The sequence below is a fragment of the Nilaparvata lugens genome, chromosome 6 (genome assembly GCF_014356525.2).
Source record: "Nilaparvata lugens isolate BPH chromosome 6, ASM1435652v1, whole genome shotgun sequence".
NCBI classification, from domain to species: Eukaryota; Metazoa; Arthropoda; class Insecta; order Hemiptera; family Delphacidae; genus Nilaparvata; species Nilaparvata lugens.
This window is the reverse complement of record NC_052509.1, coordinates 45,971,387-45,993,508: the sequence shown is the minus strand read 5'-3', so window position 1 is coordinate 45,993,508 and position 22,122 is coordinate 45,971,387. Positions and strand designations below refer to the sequence as shown.

The window sequence follows — 22,122 nt, the reverse complement described above, 5'->3', positions numbered from 1 at the left end:
TTGAGTCTGAAAATGACACGAAAAATGCATGCTCCAAAAATTGTGTTCTAGCTTTATGTTCGTTTGGTCTAACTCCAGCCATACAAACACGAAAAACATACTACATAAATCAAACCCACACTGAAATATTATGAATGCATATAAAACATACAAATCTGAAATACACACTACATTTTTGTACATGAAAACATATAGAAGGAATAATAAAATACGTGTCATTTTATGATAAGATAATTAATTAATTGTCAATTTGTCCTGAAACTAACAGCAAATTGGAAAAGGATTGACTCATTCGAAGTTCAATGAAAAACAAATTTTACTGCTTGAACTCCAAAAGCACCAGACTCTGGCCTCTGTTTACCCTGAGTTTATAAGGAATTACGTTTTCCACCACCTTCTTTTGTACATAGCCGTGATTCCCGGTGATTCTGATCTGAAATTGAATGTTCATTCTTGTTAATAATGATGAATTCTATCAAAAAATTTTTTCCATGATTTGATAATGAATTTTCATAATTGAGATTAAATATTTCGTTAGTTCATCATATTTCTACATAGTCTTAAACACAAGAAAAAATCTATCTGCTTTGCCTAGTGACGGACAAGATGGCAAAGCAATATGCTGATTAGATGGTTACTTTATAGTCTATATCTTAGAATAGAAACCTGTAGGTTTATCATAGTTGTTCGAACTCACTGCTGGCGCACAAGTTGTACTTTGCCGGTAGTGTCATATTGCAATTAATAATATTAATTTCATAAATTTGTAATTACTTTTATTGCAAATGAATAAATTTGTAGCTAATTCTATGGCAAAAGAATATTACAGAAAATAGCAATTGTAATGAAAGTACTGACATAATCAGCATATACGTCGTCCTGGTTGACAGACTTGCGCGAGTGCATGAGGTTGGCATAGAGGGCGTCCTGCTCCTTGACCTTGTAGCACTCGGCCGAGCCCTTGGGCTCGTAGCGGCGGTAGTGCTCCGAGGCGACCGTGTAGGGCAGGTCCTTCGGCACCACCTCGTCCCAGTACTGGTCCTTCAGCAGCTCCGGGTGTTCCTCGTGCATCTCGTCCACTATCATGTATGCTGCCTACAAACACAACCGATATTATAGACCGATTCAAAACTATATTACAGGAGAAAGTCGATAATTCGTTTTTGAACTATTTTTGACAACACTACCATAATGTAGTCACGACACTACTTTCGTCATGGAAAATGAAATAGATGAGAAAGTCGATATTAAGTATCTCTATAGGGTAATATTATTTTATAGTGGAAGTTCAGTGCCTTGAAATAACTTCTTCAATTGATAATGAAGCAATGAATTTCGGCCCCTTTGATAGTTCGTTGCAAATCCAGGTGTTATTGAAATGTGTTGGAGTTATCGAGATATTTTACAGAATATGCTGAGGAATGTTGTTGTTTGCCTTTACTCTTTCTTGTTTATATCAAGAACATATCAAGGTTGAACCTACAGGGTCAGTTGTTTCTTTTTGCCGATGATACTGCCCTGGTCTCAGTGGGTTCAACTTGGAATGAATGTTTCAATCAAGCATCCACCGATCTCGTCAAGCTGAAGGACTGGTTTGACAACAATGTCCTGTCAATTAATATTAAAAAAACTAAGTGCCTCCCAGTTTTCCAACGTAACAGCCCAGGACCAATTGAGCTCAGGTTGCATTCATGTGGCAATCCATTGTCTGATGTCTGTGGCTGTCCACCTATTGAACAAGTTAAACAGTATAGGTATCTGGGTGTTGTATTCTATCATAAGCTGAGCTGGGGGGCTCATGCGCAGTACCTTAGGCAGCGGCTGCGAAAGCTGAACTACGCATTTGGTCAGCTAGGGCAAGTCCTGGGTGCCGGTCACTGTAGGAACGTTTATCATGCTTATGTTCAGTCCCTGCTCGAATATGGCATCTTGGCGTGGGGGGTGCCTCATCCAATGTATTGCAGCCCCTTGCAGTTTCATAAAGATCACTCATTAAAACGCTTCTTTTGAAAAATAACAGAAACCCTACTCATTTGTTGTTCCTCGAATTTCCAGTTTTGAATATTAAACAGCTTTTGCTCATGCTCATAAAAAAATAGTTTGAGCATTTGCTCAAAAGTAAAAGCTTTTGCTCAAAATTGTATGAATAAACTAGAGCATTTGCTCAACTTTTGAAGCAAATGCTTCAAAAAAGGTGAGTCTAGTCTAGAGCAGCTTATCACCTTTTGCTCATAGTAAAATGGCTCAACTAATTTGTATGAGGAAGAGGAAACTATACCAGATACGATCACAACCAATAGTTGAGAACTATAAAACTCTTTTTAAATTCAACCATGATACATATCACCATTATCCCTACAAAAGAATAAATACGGTACAAAAGATAGCTACCTGTTATAAAGATAGCCATCACAAAATAGAAAATAGGTATTTAAGAAGATGAAAGTGTAGACGATTATAAGAAGGCTATTAATATTATAAAAATATGCTGAAGATTATTATAGAGATGATATTTTTTCACGCTATTATTTCAAAATTCTAAACTCAACTAACCTAAAACTCTATTCATGAATAGAAAACAAAGCAGACGACGCAAACACAAGCGGTGCACCCTATTTGCATATTTAGCGCTTCCGTGAGCTATAAAAACAAACTAAGGCTACAAAAGCGAATCAGCTGATCAAAAATCTCTAAAATACGTGAGCATTTGCTCCAGAGTTCAGGAGCATAAGGTAAGAGTAAAAGCTAAAGCTTATTAATATAAAAATGAGCAAATGCTTTTGCTTCTACCTTTTGCTCATGAGCAAAAACTTATGCTCCTTGCTCTTACTCATGAGCATTTGCTCTGGTTTTATTCATATGGGCCAATATGTCTAGCTGTAATATAGCCCGTCCTAATAGTTCGTCCTTACCTATAATTGGGTTTGTTCAGTTTTTTCTTCCCCTTCAACCACAGATACTGTACTTTTTATTTATATTTTGATTGTATGATACCTTAAATGCCGCAAATTAATTTAATAATTATTTTTAGTTCGTCACTTAGTTGAACCCTATTATTTTTTGCTTATAATTTTCAATTTCTTATTATATTATTAAGTTTTTAGTTACTAGATTTTTTATTGTATCTAGTGTCATTAAAGTATAGTTATATTTTTCTTATCGATTGTCAGAAGACTCCCCCATGCACACTGACTTGTCGTCCAAGCATGGAGTTATTCATTTACTTTTTACTTGTTTTTCATATCAATGTTACAAACTAATGTATCGTCTCTACTTTGTTTTTACATACTATGTAATGTATAAAGTTTTTGAATAAAATGAATTGAATTGCTTTTCGGAGGTAGTCATTGATCACATTAAATAAAAGAAGTAATCAGTTCATTTCTAGGATATTATCATAAAGAGAATATAGCGTAACAAGATATCCCATGCTATAAGTATATGATTCAAATTTCTAGCCGATTTTTGTTAACTGAAACCGATTACGGTCGACTAATGTCTATTATCGGCTTGAGAATATCGGCAGTGTAATTTGAAACAACCGCCCTATACCATGGGATATCTTCTTATGCTATCTTTTCTCTATGATATTATGCACTTGTTTTTACAAATGTTTTTTTTTAATCATGACAAATTATACAATTATAACTTTTCAAGACTTTATGGTATTGAAAGAGGGAATAAGTTGATTTATCCATTTATTACACATTTTTGCTGTGAACTGGAATTTAAAAGGATTATGATTCAAATAATGTGTGGACCTCCTATTCAAAATATATCTAAAAAATAAGTACAGTATCTAAAAGTATTACTATAATTAATTAAGTATAAATATTGTTCTGAAAACACCAATGTGGTTTCACACTTGGCGCTAAAAAAATTTTTTTACAGCTTATGTAGATGGGACTCCTCAAGTAAAGTTTATAACATTCATTGATGGAAGTGCATATGATGAAACTATATTCTTGTGTTGAAAAGGTTCAAACTTAATACAATAATAGTTCACCTTTATGTGCCTATCGATCAGCCAATTCAATTCAATATCGTCATCATCTTCTCCAAAAGGACCAATCAAAACTTCAGCTACTTTCAACCATCCAATGTAGAAGCAAAACTGTAATAAGTGAAAAAAAAACATTAATAATGTTAGTTTCTTGTTATCAGTGAAATTATGAATGAAACCACTACGTTTCAATCTCAAAGAAGAAATAGCATATAACCGAAAAAAAGGAAAAAAGAAGAAATCCCTATCAATAATAACAGTATAAGCTAAAAATAAATTTATTTTCAACAGAAAATTCGCACAGAAAATGATAGACATTTCAAAGACTACAAATGATATTTGATTATGGTATGCTATTGAATCACAGAGTGAGGCTTAATTCAGAGTCAGCTCAGAACTCGAATTAAAATAATTGACCGAGCGAAGTGAGGTTCAAGATTCAAGTCGCGGTTTGGCATTTCTCTTTATGTTTAAATGTTGCGCATTTACAGCAAAACGCAGCAATTGATTTTCATGAAATTTTACAGGTATGTTCCTTTTGAATTTCGCGTCGACGTATACAAAAGGTTTTTTTAATTTTGCATTTTAAGGACAAAAAGGCATTTTAATACAAAAGGAAAAGGAGTTTCCTCGAACACCAATATTACCATAAAAATCAGACTATAGAATTATTCATCATAAATCAGCTGCCTAGTGGACTATAATACGACACGTTCAAAAACATGGAACATCTTGAAAATGTATCTTTCCATCACCGTTAGTAGACAGTTGTCTACTAACTTTGTCTTTCTATAAGCTGAGGCCATGATTCTAGTTTGGAGTTTGAAGTTATTGATAGAAGACATTTTTTTACATTTTTTAATCTGATGATCAAAATTGCAACAAATATTATTGAAAAGAAATTGATTTCTAAAATCATGAAGAGTGAGAAATGAAGTTTGTAGGAAATCAGCATTATGGTAGTTCATTTTGTTGATTTCAACACACCGATTTTTCACCACACGACAACACAGAATGTTCTCTGATGGGTTAATTGGATTGGCGTAACGACGGCAGCCAGACCTGATAACAGCGCTCACACTCACATTCCGGGACGACACGTCACGGTACGATAGGACAGGAAGCTCTATGTTTATTTAGGATTTTTTCTAGACATTTCAAATTAATAAATTATTTATTAATTTTTGAGAAAACAAAACAACACCTCAACTTACTGAGCGCGAGGTCTACTGTTCACAGAACTACTAGTAATACTGTTTGCTAGACAAGTTGGTCAAGTAATCTTTGAATTAGAATCGCTTGAATATGTTAGCGCTAACAACAAATTGATTCCTCCTGAAATTTTCAAGTTTGAAAATTAATAAAAAGATATTTACCTTTTCTCGATTTCTCAGGCTGCATTAAAAAACAAGAAAATAACATAATTTTAGAAAACAGAAATGTAGCATGTGAAATAACAAAGGCTGAATAATTATCAACTTTATAAAAATAAGTATGTGATATAAATTGAACCTAATGCTCTTGCAATATTTATAATTTTTCAATGGAAATTTAGATAGGATAATTCTAAAATAGCCTACTCTAGTCGTTATAATCTATATTAATACATTTTGATAATGGAGCCATCTTAAGACAAAAGTAAGTAAACAAGAACTATTAATTTGTGGTAGCAGCATAACACAGTGAAAAGTATTCACCTGAAGCATTGTGAAGAATGGGAAATAGACATCTGGCTCGTCATTCGGATGAGGATGCACAACAAACTGTCTTCCCATTAGCGCTGCCAAAAAGTACGAGTAAACTGACAATGTAACAACCTGCAATGATCCAACAAATATGGAATTAGAATTGTGCTTTTGATTGGAGTCCAACACAAAGTCATGATACTTACACAAAATAAATGTTTTATTGACAAAAAATGATCGCTTTACTTGGGTTTTATTTCTTAATAACAATGCTGTTAATGCTATTCAAATATTATCAATATGATTCAGTACGGTACTTGGAAATCTACAATGAAATTATTCAAAAACATCAAACAGATACTGTTTATCTGACAAGTTTGATAAACAATAGTTTTCTTACAACTTTGTGATGATAATGCCAGAAACATGTACCATATATTACATAAATGAATAATAGTTCTCACTCTTTATCTCAACTAAAATCTATAAATCTGAATTTGCAATAAGATCATCAGCATTTACAGATTAATCAAAATCACGATTCCCATTTGAAACTCACTATACTGTACTATTGTGTTTAAAATAGATATTTTGTATCTATTCAAAGTGCAAGAATGAAGGACGCGTAATAAGATTAAATATCTTTTTACATTATTTTACATTAGTGAGGTTTGTAGTGTCGATTGATTTCAGGAGAGTACGGTATCACTATCTAACAAAGTATCACTAAATCACTAGCATAGGGATAAACTTGTTTCGAAATCGAAAAATAATTGTAACAATAGGAGCTTGAAATGTGTTGTTCAGAGACAAACCAAAACCTCCGTTTACGGAGGTAGTGGACATACTCGTAGACAGGGTATTTGAGAAAACATCAACTTACAGAGGATAAAGGTTCTTTACTAAAATTCCAGCTGACTTGAGAGGTATTGTTGAGGAAAAACAATTCAAAGCAAATCTATTTTCATTTCTAAGTAAGAAGGCTTTTTATGATGTAGACGAATTCATGTTAAATGAGAAAAATTATTATAAATTTGCAAATTTCATGAATTGTAGAATGTTTAAAGTGTTTTATTTTATGACTTTTTTCTGTTATTGTATTAATTCATCTGTGACGTTTTTCAACTGTATACATTGTTATGCTATACTTTTGTAGAAAATGAAGGATTATTACTATAAATAATGATAACTCATGTTCTAGTGCAAGCAATAACTTAAGTGTGGTTATTTTATTAGAAACAGGAGAATTAAATTTCTAATATTACGTTGTAATCAAATTTCAATTCAAACCAAAGTCCAGTTCCAATCCAGATTAAAATCTGGTTTTGTAAATGTTTCTACTCATAACTTAGATGAGTATTTACCTAAAAAAATCTGATATGAAGTAGCTGACGTAGTTTCTTCTGTAACTATATCACAGTAAAAATATGTTATGGTGAATCAGTGTTTGCATTTCTTGAGAGATTTCCATTACATCAAAGCAAAAAAGTTTGATTATTGTTGATGAAGGTTATTACAGGGTAGCGGCCAGAGTATAATCTGGAAGAGCCAATTGAAATAAGACGGCGCTGTTTCAAATCAAATGAAATGGAGCTGAATCAATCAAACAGTTCTCGATTTCAGCACAATCAAAGGTAATTGCAAATGCCTGCTTGCTAGTTGAGCAGTAGGCTAAGTATAACCTGCGTGTGCAAGTGATGGGTGATGGGTAGGGCGAGCAGCCCAACATCTATAATTAAATACGGATGAGAACTCGCCACAAAGACAGTAGGCACTTATTTTCAAGGGCAATAAAAGCAAATAAAGGTTACGGTGCAAGTTAGAGGAAAATCCTTGTTTTGAATGTTGAAAATCGACCTTGACAGAGGAAAAACACGGGGAGCAGCGAAAAACACTGGCAATGTCACGGCTTCGTCGGCCGGCCTATCGGTTCCTGCTAAATAATCAGTGAAAAACCACCAGCGGAACTGAGTTAGCTCTCATCCCAAGATCAAGAGCAAGGCGTGACATTTTAGAAATACAAGAAAGCCAAGAGGTCTATTTTTGGAATTGAGATTGTCGGCTTATGCACACTTTTTTCGTGAATCGTGGACAAGCGTGACCAATCCAATATCATGATCTAAAATCTCTGTGTTTTACATAATCTCCAGTATCTTTTCCCACATAAAAGATCTGTTTGAGACACGGTATACACTAAACTAATATCACGAGAATAAATAGAATTGATCTTAAACATCTACATTGTGATGAAGAAACAATGAAAAAACTATAATTTTTAATTTGCAATGAAAAACCTTAATTCAAACAGTAAGCAGTTAAACACTGTATTTTATATTCAAAGTCAATGATAATGCTTATCAATAATTTCATCGAAAAAAGGTGGTAAAGTACAGTATTATAATAGAAAGACTAGATATTGTGCAGTAGGTATTATTGATTTAAAGCAATTCTATCTTTATACGTCAAATTCTCATCTATAAAAACAATCAGTCTCATGAACACAAGGTTGCATTACTTCAAACGTAACGAGAGAATGAAAAAAGTTTTTTATAATTCTCAACTTGTGAGTTTATTAGCAAAACTTTCCAAATTGGTTTTCTGTCACAACGAGAGATCACTCACAATACAAAGATCCGGATGTGAGGAATTATTTTTGAAACATGTTAATTTTCATCCTCTAATAGAAGAGATGGCATTTCTAAAAAATAAATAAATAAATTCAGCAGCTCGATCACCAAAGTTGACATTGATGTAATAAATTTTTCAATCTGATTATTCATGAAAGAAGTATCCTGTGGTAGAAAGTAAACAGTATCTGATTGATAGACTTTGACAGTATCTGATTGATAAGGGTGGACTTTGGTGAAAATTAATTCTTAACTAAGTCATTATATTAATAAATTTTAAACTGTCATGCTTATTTTTTCTCAATTAATTGGTTGCTTTTTCAAAAAATAAAATATGGTATCTAATTAATATTAGTAACAGACAATAACATTAGATTTTCAATTTTTGATGCGGAGTGGAACACAGATTTTAGGACTACTTCATACAAATTCTTCTCTGGTATCAACACTAAGAGAAATCATTTTCTTATTTTCTTAATATTATTTTCCCAACATAGAACAAAACTCCATTCTTCAACAACAGGACTTGGAAATTTCCGTAAATGAATTATTGGATCATAAATAAATTATTATCAAGAATGAATTTCAATTCTCAAAATTACAGTACTACTGTGATATGGATAATTCTTGCAAATTTTTCACCACTCCTTAATATGAACTCCCATCCCTGTGAAAGATGATAGGTACGTTTGATCTAATGCTCACTAATGACAAATCACTCATTCAAGAAAAATCTGTAAAAAAATCATACCAATTGATTCAAATTCATAAGACATAATTTGTGCAAGAAGCAATCTCAATTCATCATCTAATGAGGCAATTTCTAAGAGGAAGCAGCTACTCTACTTTTACTTCATATTAAATTCATGAGCAAACATTTCCAGCAGAAACATGCAATATTATTTCAATAATTTATTGCAAAAGTTTTCTAAATACGTTGAGGAAATACACTTCTACACCACAGCTACAGGATATCCCATTACATTCTATGTATAACACACTCAAATAAAATACTAGGGCACCAATCATTCAAAATTCAACATTTATGTAAAATTAGCATTTACTAACTCAAATTCAAACAAGAACATAAACAGTTTTCTACAGATGCACTAAAAATAATAAAGGATTTGTAAATCAATGTCACCAAAATGCAATGATGTGAAACAACGTTATTTCAAAACACAAACTAAGTAGGTAATGTTCACCTACTTACCTGCGATTTGGAAGGTGTTGGAACGGCTCTACCGTATCGATGTATACCTATGTACATTATTTTCATTCATTGGAATACAGAAATAAGGCGAGCAAATCAATAGTGAATATAGATTGAAGATAATGCAGTGAACGGAAACTTATAGAATAAGGTATATCAGTTAATGGAAAAATTAAAACTGCAAATGATCTACACAGTTATAGAAATCATCTATGCATACAGTTGTGAGCATCACATCCAAATCTGAAACAGCATTTGGGCTAGAAAAGAGTGGAGAATGTGTTATGCTTCACTGTCAGTGCAGGTTACGCTGAAAGTGGAAAAATTATTTATATGTATTTGCAAACCACGCAGTTGAATAGACCATGCAGTGTGGATTGAGAATTGAAGAGCTCATGATTCCAAAGTATGAATAAAGGTTTGAAATGATGATGTTATGAATAGCCAGAACTGATCGACTGGAAATTTTCTAGTCAAACAATCAACCTTTTGAGCATAAATAGACTTTTTTATGCAAAGTTTAATCCAACAATCGTTATGATAATGAAAACCGTTTCATTATTCATCCTCAATGAACATGAAATGTAGTTTGTTCAGAAACCAAAAAACGCTGTGAGACGTTCTCCTTCATATGGGCATCTTCTACATTCTTCAGCAAAACTGGAATAATTTGAGAACACATCTAGAAGTTTGACACTAACACATCATCATCAAGGGTATTATCTGATGAAGATGTTTCTTAAAAATAACAAAACGTATTGATTAGATCAAAGGAAAGCTAAATTCGTTCTGTTTAAAACGGTAGATTGGAGGAGGGGCAATGAAAATAAATGAAGAATCAAATTAAATATCAAATTGACATCTACATACTTTCATCTCACAGTGAATTGATGCAACTTTAGTATATTTTCATTTAGAGGAAAGCTGATTGGATTAAGGGACAGTTCTCACACAAATCATGGATCAAAAAGGCAATGATAATGAATGAAGGACAAATATGTTGATGACTTTCATAATAGTTGATGGTGGTACACAAAGAATTTGAACTCAAGGATTTGCAGATTTAAAGAGTGTAAAACATTATCAAGTGCATTGATGCGAATGTATAATATCTGATGAAGTTGTTCCATTTCAGGAGCAAATATTGTTTGGAATTGAGGAGAGAAAAAAGGGTAGATCGAAGAAAAGGCACTGCCAATGAACAAAGGAGCAAGTGTTGATGATTTTCATGCCAGATGATTGTTATCGACAATTTGTTGACGTTTTATGGTTTGAATTGGGAAAAGCAAAATCGGTTCCCTATCAAATGGTGCAACCAAAGAAACGCCACTGACAATGAACCAAGAAACAAGAACAGATTACATTATTATGGTCATCAACAACTTGATGTTCAATGGTTGTTGATAATAGTGATGAACATGTTGATGTTCTATGGTTGTTGGTGATAGTGATGAACAACATGGTGATGTTGATGATGGTGGTCATCAAGATGAGGTGTGGTGGGGGGGGGAGGGAAATATGTATTGGGGTTGAGGGAGCATGTTACCTGGGTGTAGACGAGCGGAACGGTTACGTTGTCATAGCCGATAAGCGATCCCAACCGCCAACGAAGGTCGGACATCTCGAGCAGAATGGTCTGCACCATGTGGTCGCTAAGGATGTGGCCATCCTGCCGGGCGCGGTTGATGATGTTGGTGGCCCAGGTCAGCGGCAGCCAGTACTTAGTCATCGGGTGCTTTTCGTCCATCAGCTCGAAGATCTTTTTCTCGCTCTCCATCATCAAACCTGTCCAACACTTTGATTAGACGCCGGTCGCCGCAAACCTAATCTAACAGCAGCGGCGGCGGCCTGTATCGCTTCATGGGTACGTTGAGCGCGCGCCAAACTCACTCACTCACTCACACACTCAAACACTTGGGTACTCATTCATCAATCAACACACAACACTCATTCATTAGAACTGCAACAGGAATGTGAATTCTATCAACTGCCAATAAAGTTTAGGTATGCTCTATGCTATTCTTCTCCAAAATGGTACAAATGGTGAAACAGTTGCCGCCATTTATACAGATGGACATCAATACTGAATCACATGTATTTTGTTTACATTCAGACTTGAGGGTATCTAGACTTGATTGACAAAAAAGAAGTAAGAGATTTTCCTAAATTGTCATGCTCGATTTTAGTTTTAGGGATTTCAAGTTAATTATAATTTAATAATATCTAGTGACCTGGTTGGCTCAGGTCTGGTGTCAGAGTTTTCAGGTCGCAACTGATCAATTTCAGGGCCTCTGACATGACCTTACAACTGCTTTTTAGGCAGCTGTTTTATAAAAATTGTTGTTTACTTAATGGAAGTTGATGGGGGATTATATTAATTATAGAAATAGTAAATAATTTATTTTGGTTCAACAAAACTCCAGTTTTTATTTCATAACTTTGATGAGTTTTTAGAGATTCTTAGTATTTTTCTATAATGTTTTCGATTTTTTAAAAACACAATATAATAATTATATTATATTATTATATCTGGGTGGTGATTGATTGCGATCTCCACAACCATGGATGAGAGGTAGCGTAGTTGAGACATCCCTTCAAGGTATCATTATAAATGGGGGAAGGATAGCGCAGATAATTGATCTGTTTTGGATTTTCACTGAATTTCTCTTATAATATGATATTACCTACTGATATGAATATTAGTGAAACTGATATGATTGTTATAAGTTCAGATGCTTGTGTACATCTGAATTTGGCCCTTAACGTTGAAAATAAAAAACTCTATGTATGGAATACAACATATTGAACCTATTTTATAATTATTTTTCTCATGAATTGAAGATCTTCTATTCATGTAGCGAGAAAGAACTGTAGGTTACAGAATATTTTAGTTTTATCAGTCAATACTGTGAATTCAATCGTTTTTACGTTTGGCAGTTTGATCTTTACTGAACCCGGGTGTCCAACTGAGCAAGAAATACTTAGTTATAAACTTCAATTTGCCAATTGGTAGCTGTCCTATAGATTGAAGTAAAAAAATGAATGAATAAAATCAAGGATTTGCAAATACTGAAGTAAAATCATTTCGTGCGCTTCAATACAGAGAACATACAATCGTATGTTTGACTTCTGACATTCAGCATTCATACCAGCACACTCACTCACACACACAATCATACCAATGTTGCACAGAAATTTTGAATTTGATATATAATACACGTGTAGCTTACCTATGACAATGAAGGTCACAAATATACATATTTATTGATTCCATGGATAGAACGATACAGCGAGTATTGTGCAACTACATTATGTTCAAAGTTTATCGCATAAAAAAATATAAACTAGGCCTAGCAAGTAAGTCATTCACTACATTATTGTACGGAAGACGGCAAACAGAGATACAATATGTGCAAATCAGTCTCTTTACAAGTTAACAGAATGAGAGGCCTCGAAAAAGTAAATTTATTATTCTACATATACAACAAGGCCCTTGATATTTGTATTATAATGAATAAGCTGATTTAATATACCATATGCCCTTATCAGAAGAAGTTACAATAATTTATATAGTTGGTGCACTTGCTTGTGAGCTAATGTCTTCAACTTTAAAAATTATATTGAAAAAAAAATTCAAACTAAAAATCCTCCGTTCAGAGAACTACCTATTTACAATTGAAAAGACAGTCTGAAGATGCATACGAAACAAGGCAAAACGATAGTTACATAATTACCTATTATTGAGTAATTAATTTGCTACTCATAAGTTAAAAAATTATGTATATCTTTTTAATTCGATTGATTAAGATTTTGTACAATTCAAAAATAACACACCTTATATTTTTATAGACTAAAATAAGCTTACCAGCAAACAAAAAGCCTTATCATGTTGAATTTATATTGCACAAAGAAGCTTGAAACTAATTAGAACGGAATATATAGACAAGCCTCAAAGGCAACTAAGATTACGATAGTGTAATTTCTAATTTATTTCAAGGTTGTAAAAAAATACAACGTACAGTACAAATACTATAGCTTACACAATTCAATACATGAATCATTTAACTAAATTAAATTTTCTTACAAGTTTGTTTATTTGAAATCAAACCTTAAAAATTGAAATGAGAATATACAAAGGCTGAATACTGAATTTATACATTAATTACAATAATGGATTATATAATAATACAGTGGTAACCAAAATCTTGGTCTTTTAAGCAGTTCTATTTTTTTATGGTGATATAACATTATTCTCGTCCAAGAATGCTTTGTTTTTTCTCATTTACAAACTGTAAAATCAATTTAAACTCTTTTAAGACTATCACAATTCTCTCCTCGGTTCACAATTCTTTTCAAATCGGAAAAGTATTGAATAATTCTTCAAGTAGTACATATAAAAATATTTTGAAATAATTTTCAAAATTCTTTATTGAATAAATCATGCCTATTGGAAATACTGAAAAGACTCATTTGAATTAAAAAAAAGTTTCAATTGATATTCTATTCCAACATGGATACAGTTTAATGAAAGGTATAAATTAAAACATTCTTATGAAAACGCTTTTACTACGATATAATAAAGATATTTTGTCAATTAATTTATAGAATAACAAAACATAATTTAATTTACACGATAAACGTTTTCTCTTTATATTTTTTTCTCGGTTTCTCTTTATATTAAAAATACAATAATGTATTGCACAATCCAACTTGAAAAGATTTATTTGAACTGTAGAAGTAAGCAATGAGATTTATACAAAACAATAGATCCGCGCTTGATATTTACAATAAGCTGGGTAAAAATTGCATTGACTTACAAAGCATGATAGAAATATTGAACTATCATTTTTCCAGTATAAAATGAAAGTGCTGTACATTCATCAGATCAGTAACTGTACATGAGTGATCCAATTTCAATATGACTTAAAATTGATTTTAAATTGACAAATGTATAACCAACAGACACATGACTGTCACATCAAGTCTTTGGAGTGAGCTGGTGATGTCAATAAAAATACAATCTTGTGCCTTAAGTTATTGATGCTGATAACAAAAAGATTGTTCTCAACAAAAATTTGAAGTATATTCAAATTAATTTGAAAGTGTCCAAGGTGAATAAAGCATCAAATGTACAAGATTTACTCGGATGGTATATGGTCTGCATGTGAATTACCATTCAAGAAAGTGGTTGTCTTAGCACATTTTCCTTTAGAAATAATCTACAATTCAATATTCAATGTTCAAGATCGAGATTCCTGATTCATAAACTGATAGCGAATAAAATTTATTATCATATAATAGAACTCCAGAAGCATATTAATACTATTTCAACTAAGGCACAGCACTAAGAAACTCGAATAAAAAATTAAGTTTTCCCATGTATTGCTGTTGTATTTCGTTTGTTTTATGTAAGTAGCTTACATGTATTGTATCCTGTCACGACTTGTGTATGTTATATTTGTGGATGGGGAACTTCCAGTGTAGTGGATGATTTTCAAATGAAATCGTTATATACTTAAACCATACTTATCAAACTCAGGAATAGATGTTCCAGTCTAGGTGAGCCAAATTTTCCATTTATAAGGACTGAATTTATTGAAATTATCCGATATTTTATCAATTTATAATGAAAATAATAATTTACATAGAGTCTCTGACAGGCCGACTCCAAATTAAAGTGATAAATATAGAATGTGACGCGCCTCTGTACAGCATGTAAAAGCTGTGCCCGGAGGAAGAAACATTTATTCAATCAAGTTGAATAAAGTTGAAGTTCGAGGTTGAGTGGTAGAGAAGACTTGAAAGTACTAACTCCGCCTAATAAAGATTTTTTCATTTCAATTCTCAATAATAATTATTTTTTTATTAAAATGATCTATAGACTGACGCCCAAAACAGTTCCTTTTCGAATGTATGAACTGAAAAGCACTATAATTCGTTTAACACGTGTCTCCCACTATGAGAATAAGAAATAGCTTCCAGTAGTAGGTACATTACTAGTAATTACTAGATGTTTGATTTGGAAATCAAAACAGGACAAGTAGCCTATAACAGTTTTTACAACTTTGAAAGCAGTTACAGATCGGTACGTTGTGTAAAATTATAGTGCAAAGACCTATGGCCTTAACTATACATTACAACAAATTAGCGCTTTCGTATATATTATTATGTCTGATAGATGACAGATGGAATATTATGCAAGTGAAAAGATTTCTCTAGCAAATATCAGTGTAGGGAGCAGGCAGCCTTGCCTTACAGGACAGGGGAAAACCTCCAATTGACGCTCAAATATGAATAAATTATAAAGCACCGTAGTTGTTTTGCAGATATATAATATGTTTGCATCATTATACAACTGGATCAAATGGAAGCGTTTCCGCCTATCCCACGTGCAAATCAAATGAAGAATGGAATCAGATCACTTTCGAATCAGAAATATTATGTTTGTAGTTTGCAGCTATTTTTGCGAACAAATATAAAACCTGTTTTATCCTATGATTCATATTATGATTATTGACGTTTTAAGAATCAAATCTGATTGTAAAATAGGAGTAGCACATGCACAGAGAGGAAAGAAACAACTATACTATCAACTATAAATATAAATTCCACTTTCAATTGAATATAAATTATTTTCAACTGGAGAATAATAGTAATAGAAATTAATTGAATATTCAATAGTGTAGATGACGAATCCTCCTGTGCGTTCATTTGATGAATAAAATTGTAATAAAAATTTGAAACTGCAGTGTGGAAATTTCTGAAACAATTGAGAATTTTTTCCTTTCTCGAAGTAAATTTGAATAAAAGCGGCCAATTACTATAAAAAGAATCATCCTCTTACAAAGCTAGCATTAGAAAATTAAATGAAAAATTCTGCAAAAATTTTCAGCATTTTTATTTGTTCACACTTGAGTGAACGGAAAAAGTTTAAGTCGTTTCGCGAACAACCAACCAATGGTTGATATTCAACTTGTAAGAACAATACTTTGGGAATATTCCTTGTATTGGAATTGGTGTTTAGGTTCAGATTAGATTTATTCCCTCATCTCTTTCCCGAAGTCAAAAAGATGCTCTTTTTCCAATTTAAATGGAAAATACTTCTAAATTGATGTATATTTTGTATATCTTGGAGATTTATAATTTCTTTTGATTAATTTACTAAGGAAACATGTAACATATTGCAGGGAAGCCCATTTATTTGACTTTTTTTAATTAAATAATACATTTCTCCAATTAGATAACTGATAATATGATTATGAATGTTTGAATATTCAATGAATAGTTCTGTTTTTAGTAAAGCCCGATGTTTCCCGTATAACTTGAACTCAGATGTAATTAGATCCATTTAATTATACACCAGTAAATTTCCAACAAGCAGCAAAGCTGCTAATTCATACAAAAAATCAGGATAGTTAGGAAATGGAAAATCATAAAGAACATAATTGTTCTACGTTTAAACATTTTAGAAACGCTCAATTTGAAAAAAAGAATATTGTGTAATTCATGTGCACAATAACAATAGTATTTTTCTGTATTTAAGTTCAAAGCTGCAAAAACTGGTAGATATTATATAAAGTCCCCATTAAAGAATATTGAAAGCGTCCATTCATCCTATAACATTTCAAGCAACTTACTATTCTCCACTATTTTTGTAATCATCTTTCGCATTTTATGTCCACGCAGTTGAATTTGGATGTAGAATAAGTATTAGTGTACAATCACCCTAACAAAATTGGCAAAACCGCAGATAGCTATATTTCAAAGCTTTTCTACAAAACCGGGGTGTAGTTACTTCATGTTAGATTATAAAAATCTTTATAATCTTGGTGATCGTGTATTCATCATGGAACTATACAGTTTCTCTTAATTCTAATGATAAATATTCAACTTGAGTTGATATGAGTGATGAGACAGGTGTTGATGTAGGCCTATCTGTCAGCATGTAGAAGCAGGTTGATTTTTGTGCGTTGAGTGTTGAGCCTGGGGCTACAGCTAGGTCTGCTGAAATTAAGCAATAGAGGAAAGAAAAAGAAAAAAGAGAGAGAGCACGTGCAATATAATACAAAGTAGTATATATACAGACGATGGAAAAGTGAACCAATTTGTTTGAAGTAAACGAAGAAATAAACAAATGTGTTTGAAGTAATAAAATGATCAATATTGTGATTGAATCCTGTTGTAAAGTATTTGAACAACAGTCAAAAAACAAATAATAGCTTACTGCATTTATGGCAGCGCGCTCCAGTCGGCCTCTTTGGAGAGCATTGAAGTATCGACTTGCGTTTTAATGAATGTTAATTACAAATTCAGTGAACACATCAAAATACTGGTGCTGTATTAGTACGACAAAATCATTCTCAATCGTCATGCAGAAACGCTGTCATGCAATGAATCAAGCACAACATTCTAGGAAACAGAGAAATGAGGATGATTGTTATTTACATAAAGAGTGGATGCTAGAATGGAAGGAACTTCAAGTCATTCTAGTCAATTTGACAACATTTTACCTTGTAAAACCCAAATATGGAAAGGAATTGAACCCAAATAAGAGTAAAACAATTTTATCATATTCTGGTAATTTTCGTATCTACTTGGATTGCTAATTGTCCACAAATATAAATAGTAATTTTGTGAGAGTAAAACTACTGTTTGGTTTGAAAGGAGTTGAAAGCTCTGATTCACCATTATTGTCATTGCCTGTTGAAAAACGATAAAAATGACAATAAGCAGGTTATTAATAATTTGCAAGGCGGAAAATGTGTTCAAACTGATACAAGAATGACGCAAAGATCCATACATTCCTGACATGCAAACTTAGGGAGGTGTCTTGATGGCGCAGTGGATGGTGCCGTACCTTACATCTACTCTAATGCGTTCTACAATAATAAGTAATCATAACAATATTTTTTCTAAATCTACTTCCGCATAGCTCTCGCATTACATATTATTTAATCTAGAAACCCCAACATAGGCGATGATCCGACTTCACCGTGGTTTTAAAAATCGAAATTGTCAAGTTCACGATAAAGGATCAAAATTATACTCGTTGACAAAAAACATCTATGACTGTAACCATTATGTTTCAATTTTGCACTGTCATTCAAGTCGGATCTCAACCATTTCTCCCTAGTGTATCACAGTAATGGAAAATTCAGTGTGATCATAATATACTTGAGAGATATTCTAATGAGACACTCCTGTATGTCAAGGTAGAATATTATTGGAAATTAAAATACAATAATGCAGTCAACTATCACGAATTCCATGATAAAATTAACTAATAAATAAAATTTGTTGCATCAATTCTTTAAAAAGAATAATTAGTTAATTTTATTACAAAATGTTTGATTGTTGACTACATCCTAGTGTTTTAATTATGAAGGAGTAATATCACTAAATCTCAACAAATACTGAATTAGTAGCTTATTAGTCTTTAGACTAGATAGCTATAGTATTGACAAACATAACAAAAAATATATACTGGGTTGATTTTCAGATTATTTAAGGATGAGACAATATTTCTTCCCTTCTTCCTCACAGTTGCTTCTTCAGTGCTTCATTAAAAACTTAAATCACAACTGTTATAAGATAATGGTTCTACCCTTGTACCCCGCGGTGGGGTACGGAAGTTAAAAATTTGAGAATGATTCATACTATGAACGGATTTGATAACCAAGATGGGCGCGTCGGATCACCGCCGTTAGGTGTGTGACACAGAAGGGGGTGGAGGGGAAGGAAGGATTTGTTACAACTTGATTTGTTACAAATTGAGGGTTGGCGTCCAGTGTGTAGAGTACCTGTGTGTAGACGAGCGGCACACAGACAGTGTCGTAGCTGATGATGGACCCGAGCCGCCTCCGGTGCTCGCTCAACTCCATGAGCAGAGTCTGCACGACGTGGTCGGACGAGATGAGAGCATCCTTGCGGGCACGGTTGATGATGTTGGTCGCCCAGACCAGCGGCATCCAGTACTTGGCCATCGGCGAGCGCTCGTCCATCATCTCCATTATCTTCTTCTCACTGTCCATCATAAAGCCTGTTCGTTGCATACATAGACACACACATTTGCACATGCCATTAACACATCCACATGGCACAGCATCAACACTATCGCACCTCGACTCTTCACATTCTGCACTCATGTGCTAAGGAAAAAGGGCCTTCTTCACATTCCGCAATCATAAATTGAGTGGGGTAGACGGGACTCTTATTGCCTCAACTTCGCCCGCAACACTCAATTTCTTGTAAAGTGTTAAAATAAATGCATTTTATTCATCTATCGTTCTATCTATCCCATTAATTTCTCAATAAATTATGTCTAGTTTTTGGACAGAAAATTGGACTTGAAAGTTCTTCAAAGTGAAATGAAACCTAAATCTTTTGGAAACGTTACTGTTTATAAAATTGGGAGAAGAACAGTTTTGGGCTTAGCATATTCCTCTCTCCCAGTCATTGCTTTATGATTATTAATTGTATTGATGAATTAAATAAATAAATTGAATGGAATACAAACTTACTGATAAATCGGAATAGTTACTCTACTTTTTCAATATTCTACAGCCTGGATGGATTAAATAGGCGGCTCAGCCACTGAAGTATTTCCAATAATGTAAGTTGAATTTCCTTCATATTTTTACTCTTATTCTAAAGAATTCTACTATCATTATCTATTATTATCATAATTTGTCGAACTCACTGACGGCGCACAAGTTGTTCTTTGCCGGTAGTGCCATATTGTAATTAATAATATTTATTTTATTAATTTGTATGTAATTACTTTTATGACAAATACATGAATTTCAATTTGATAGATTGGACGATAAAGTAGTACTGAGTAGGAATAATAAGTACTGAAAAATTGAAAAGAACATAATTTTTACTGTTTAGTGTAATAAAAGATAGGTAGAGGAAGATGAAAATAGGATGAGAATAAAACTTATCATCTGTTGCCAACATTTTCTGCGGACACAAATCTTCAGAAAATGAATAAGTTGTTCTCAATATAATTCTGATTCAAAGGCATTTATTCCAAATTTTTAGCTTGATGGTAGGTTAATGAGAGTCAAACTATCTAGTTCTTGAAGGCAAACTCCTGGAAAAGTTTACTTCAAAAAATACCCGAAGAAGTCGGTATTTCTCATCTCTAATACAAAGTATACTGATAAAAAGGAAGAAATAGTGATAAAATAAAGGCATTAATGAAATGAATAAATAATAATAAGATACTGTTAAGGATAAAAGAAGATCGACCATAAGTGAAGGTAAAATTTTTCATTCGATGACATTAATGGGAAATATTGAGCTTGATACGGTAGTTGATAAGATTAGATGAAGATGATAGAGACCAACTATTTAGTGCCTCTAGGTGAACTCATGAAAAGGTTTACTTTCTAATGGTCGTCACAGAAGGTAAGATGTAAATGAAGTATAGTTTCTATTATTGAGTTGCATTATTGTAGACTATGTATGAACTGTATTGTAGCCTATGTACTGACTCTGGTTTCGAACACAGTTTACAAACACGTTGAATTTTACAAAGGTGGAAGTGTGTAGATCCTTGAAAAGTAGTGGTGTGAAATTGTGATTTGGGAGCATCAAGCTGAACTAATTCCTGCTGACTATGTCTGAAAACTGTTCTCGTCTCCAACATTATGAATGTGAGTGAATTGGGTAGGTACATTATATCAAGTGATGCTTGATATTCAATAGCGTAACCTAATTGTTATCATAACTGGTTTCTGCGGAACCAAGTGACAATAATACATTTGTCCAAAATAGATCAATATGAGGGGTTTTAAAAATTCAACCCCCTTCTATTAAATACTTCATAGCTTTGAAAATAAATGTTAACAATTAATTTATCCAGTGTTAATTGGAGAATCTACAGTACATTATAATGACTGAATGGAAGTCGAAATTTGCATTGCATGTAAATTATGAAAGATATAGGATGAATTAGGAATGCTAGAGCTAGTTCAACAAAAATAAAATGATAATTGAGGAATTGAGAGGTCAGAACACAAACCATTAATTTTTATTCTTTGCAAAATATCAGATTGAAAAAACTATCAGTCCACAACAAAAGATCACTCAGATAGATGCTTAAATTTATTGAATAAGAAGCATCCATAAATAACAGTGATTATGATTGATTGATAATACGTCTTTAAGCTGTTATTATTAAATGCAAAGGGTATTAGGATTTCCAAGGCAATGACAGGTAGAATCTATTGAAATTATTGTGACCATGAATAGGCAAATTAATGAAAGATTCCGAAAAGCATGTCTATTGTCAAAAAAAGCTTGAATGAAAAAGTGTGGACAACAGTCATTATTGACCAAATCATAACACGGAAATCATTATTAATTATTCACGCGGAAGGAAGATGGGTCGATAAGCTGCGAATAGAGAAGAAAAGGATATGAAGGTGTGGATTGATAGGCAGAGATTTGTTTATGACTGAAAAAACTGAGAGGAGAGAAACCAGAGATAACAGACACAGAGGTTTGATAGCAAGGACGGTCAGTAATTCACCATTCTCCTGCTTTTGAATTGATTTCAGGCACGCAATCTTTATATCATTTTCACTC

At 32.9% G+C, this 22,122-nt stretch overlaps 2 protein-coding genes across 6 annotated transcripts in view; one reads left to right on the top strand and one right to left on the bottom strand.

The window, feature by feature from the left end:
* The window catches only part of LOC111053387 (bestrophin-4), a 96,944-nt gene that overhangs the window by 8,580 nt on the left and 66,242 nt on the right, over positions 1 to 22,122 (bottom strand). For 2 of the 4 annotated variants that reach the window (XM_039430905.1, XM_039430903.1), the window contains exons 5-8: positions 19,329 to 19,567; positions 5,701 to 5,820; positions 4,007 to 4,114; positions 859 to 1,095 (exon numbers count right to left, since the gene is read on the bottom strand). In XM_039430905.1, the coding sequence (XP_039286839.1) occupies positions 859 to 1,095; positions 4,007 to 4,114; positions 5,701 to 5,820; positions 19,329 to 19,567 (704 nt within the window). Of the gene's footprint in view, positions 1 to 858; positions 1,096 to 4,006; positions 4,115 to 5,700; positions 5,821 to 11,074; positions 11,314 to 19,328; positions 19,568 to 22,122 lie in introns of all 4 variants that reach the window. The other 2 variants (XM_039430906.1, XM_039430904.1) reach the window with 1 other exon arrangement.
* The window catches only part of LOC111057950, a 45,277-nt gene continuing 44,068 nt past the window's right edge, over positions 20,914 to 22,122 (top strand). Inside the window, exon 1 of one of the 2 annotated variants that reach the window (XM_039430912.1) lies at positions 20,914 to 21,188. In XM_039430912.1, coding sequence (XP_039286846.1) covers positions 21,152 to 21,188 — 37 coding nt within the window. In that variant the 5' untranslated portion in view covers positions 20,914 to 21,151. Of the gene's footprint in view, positions 21,202 to 22,122 lie in introns of both variants that reach the window. The other variant, XM_039430913.1, reaches the window with a different exon arrangement.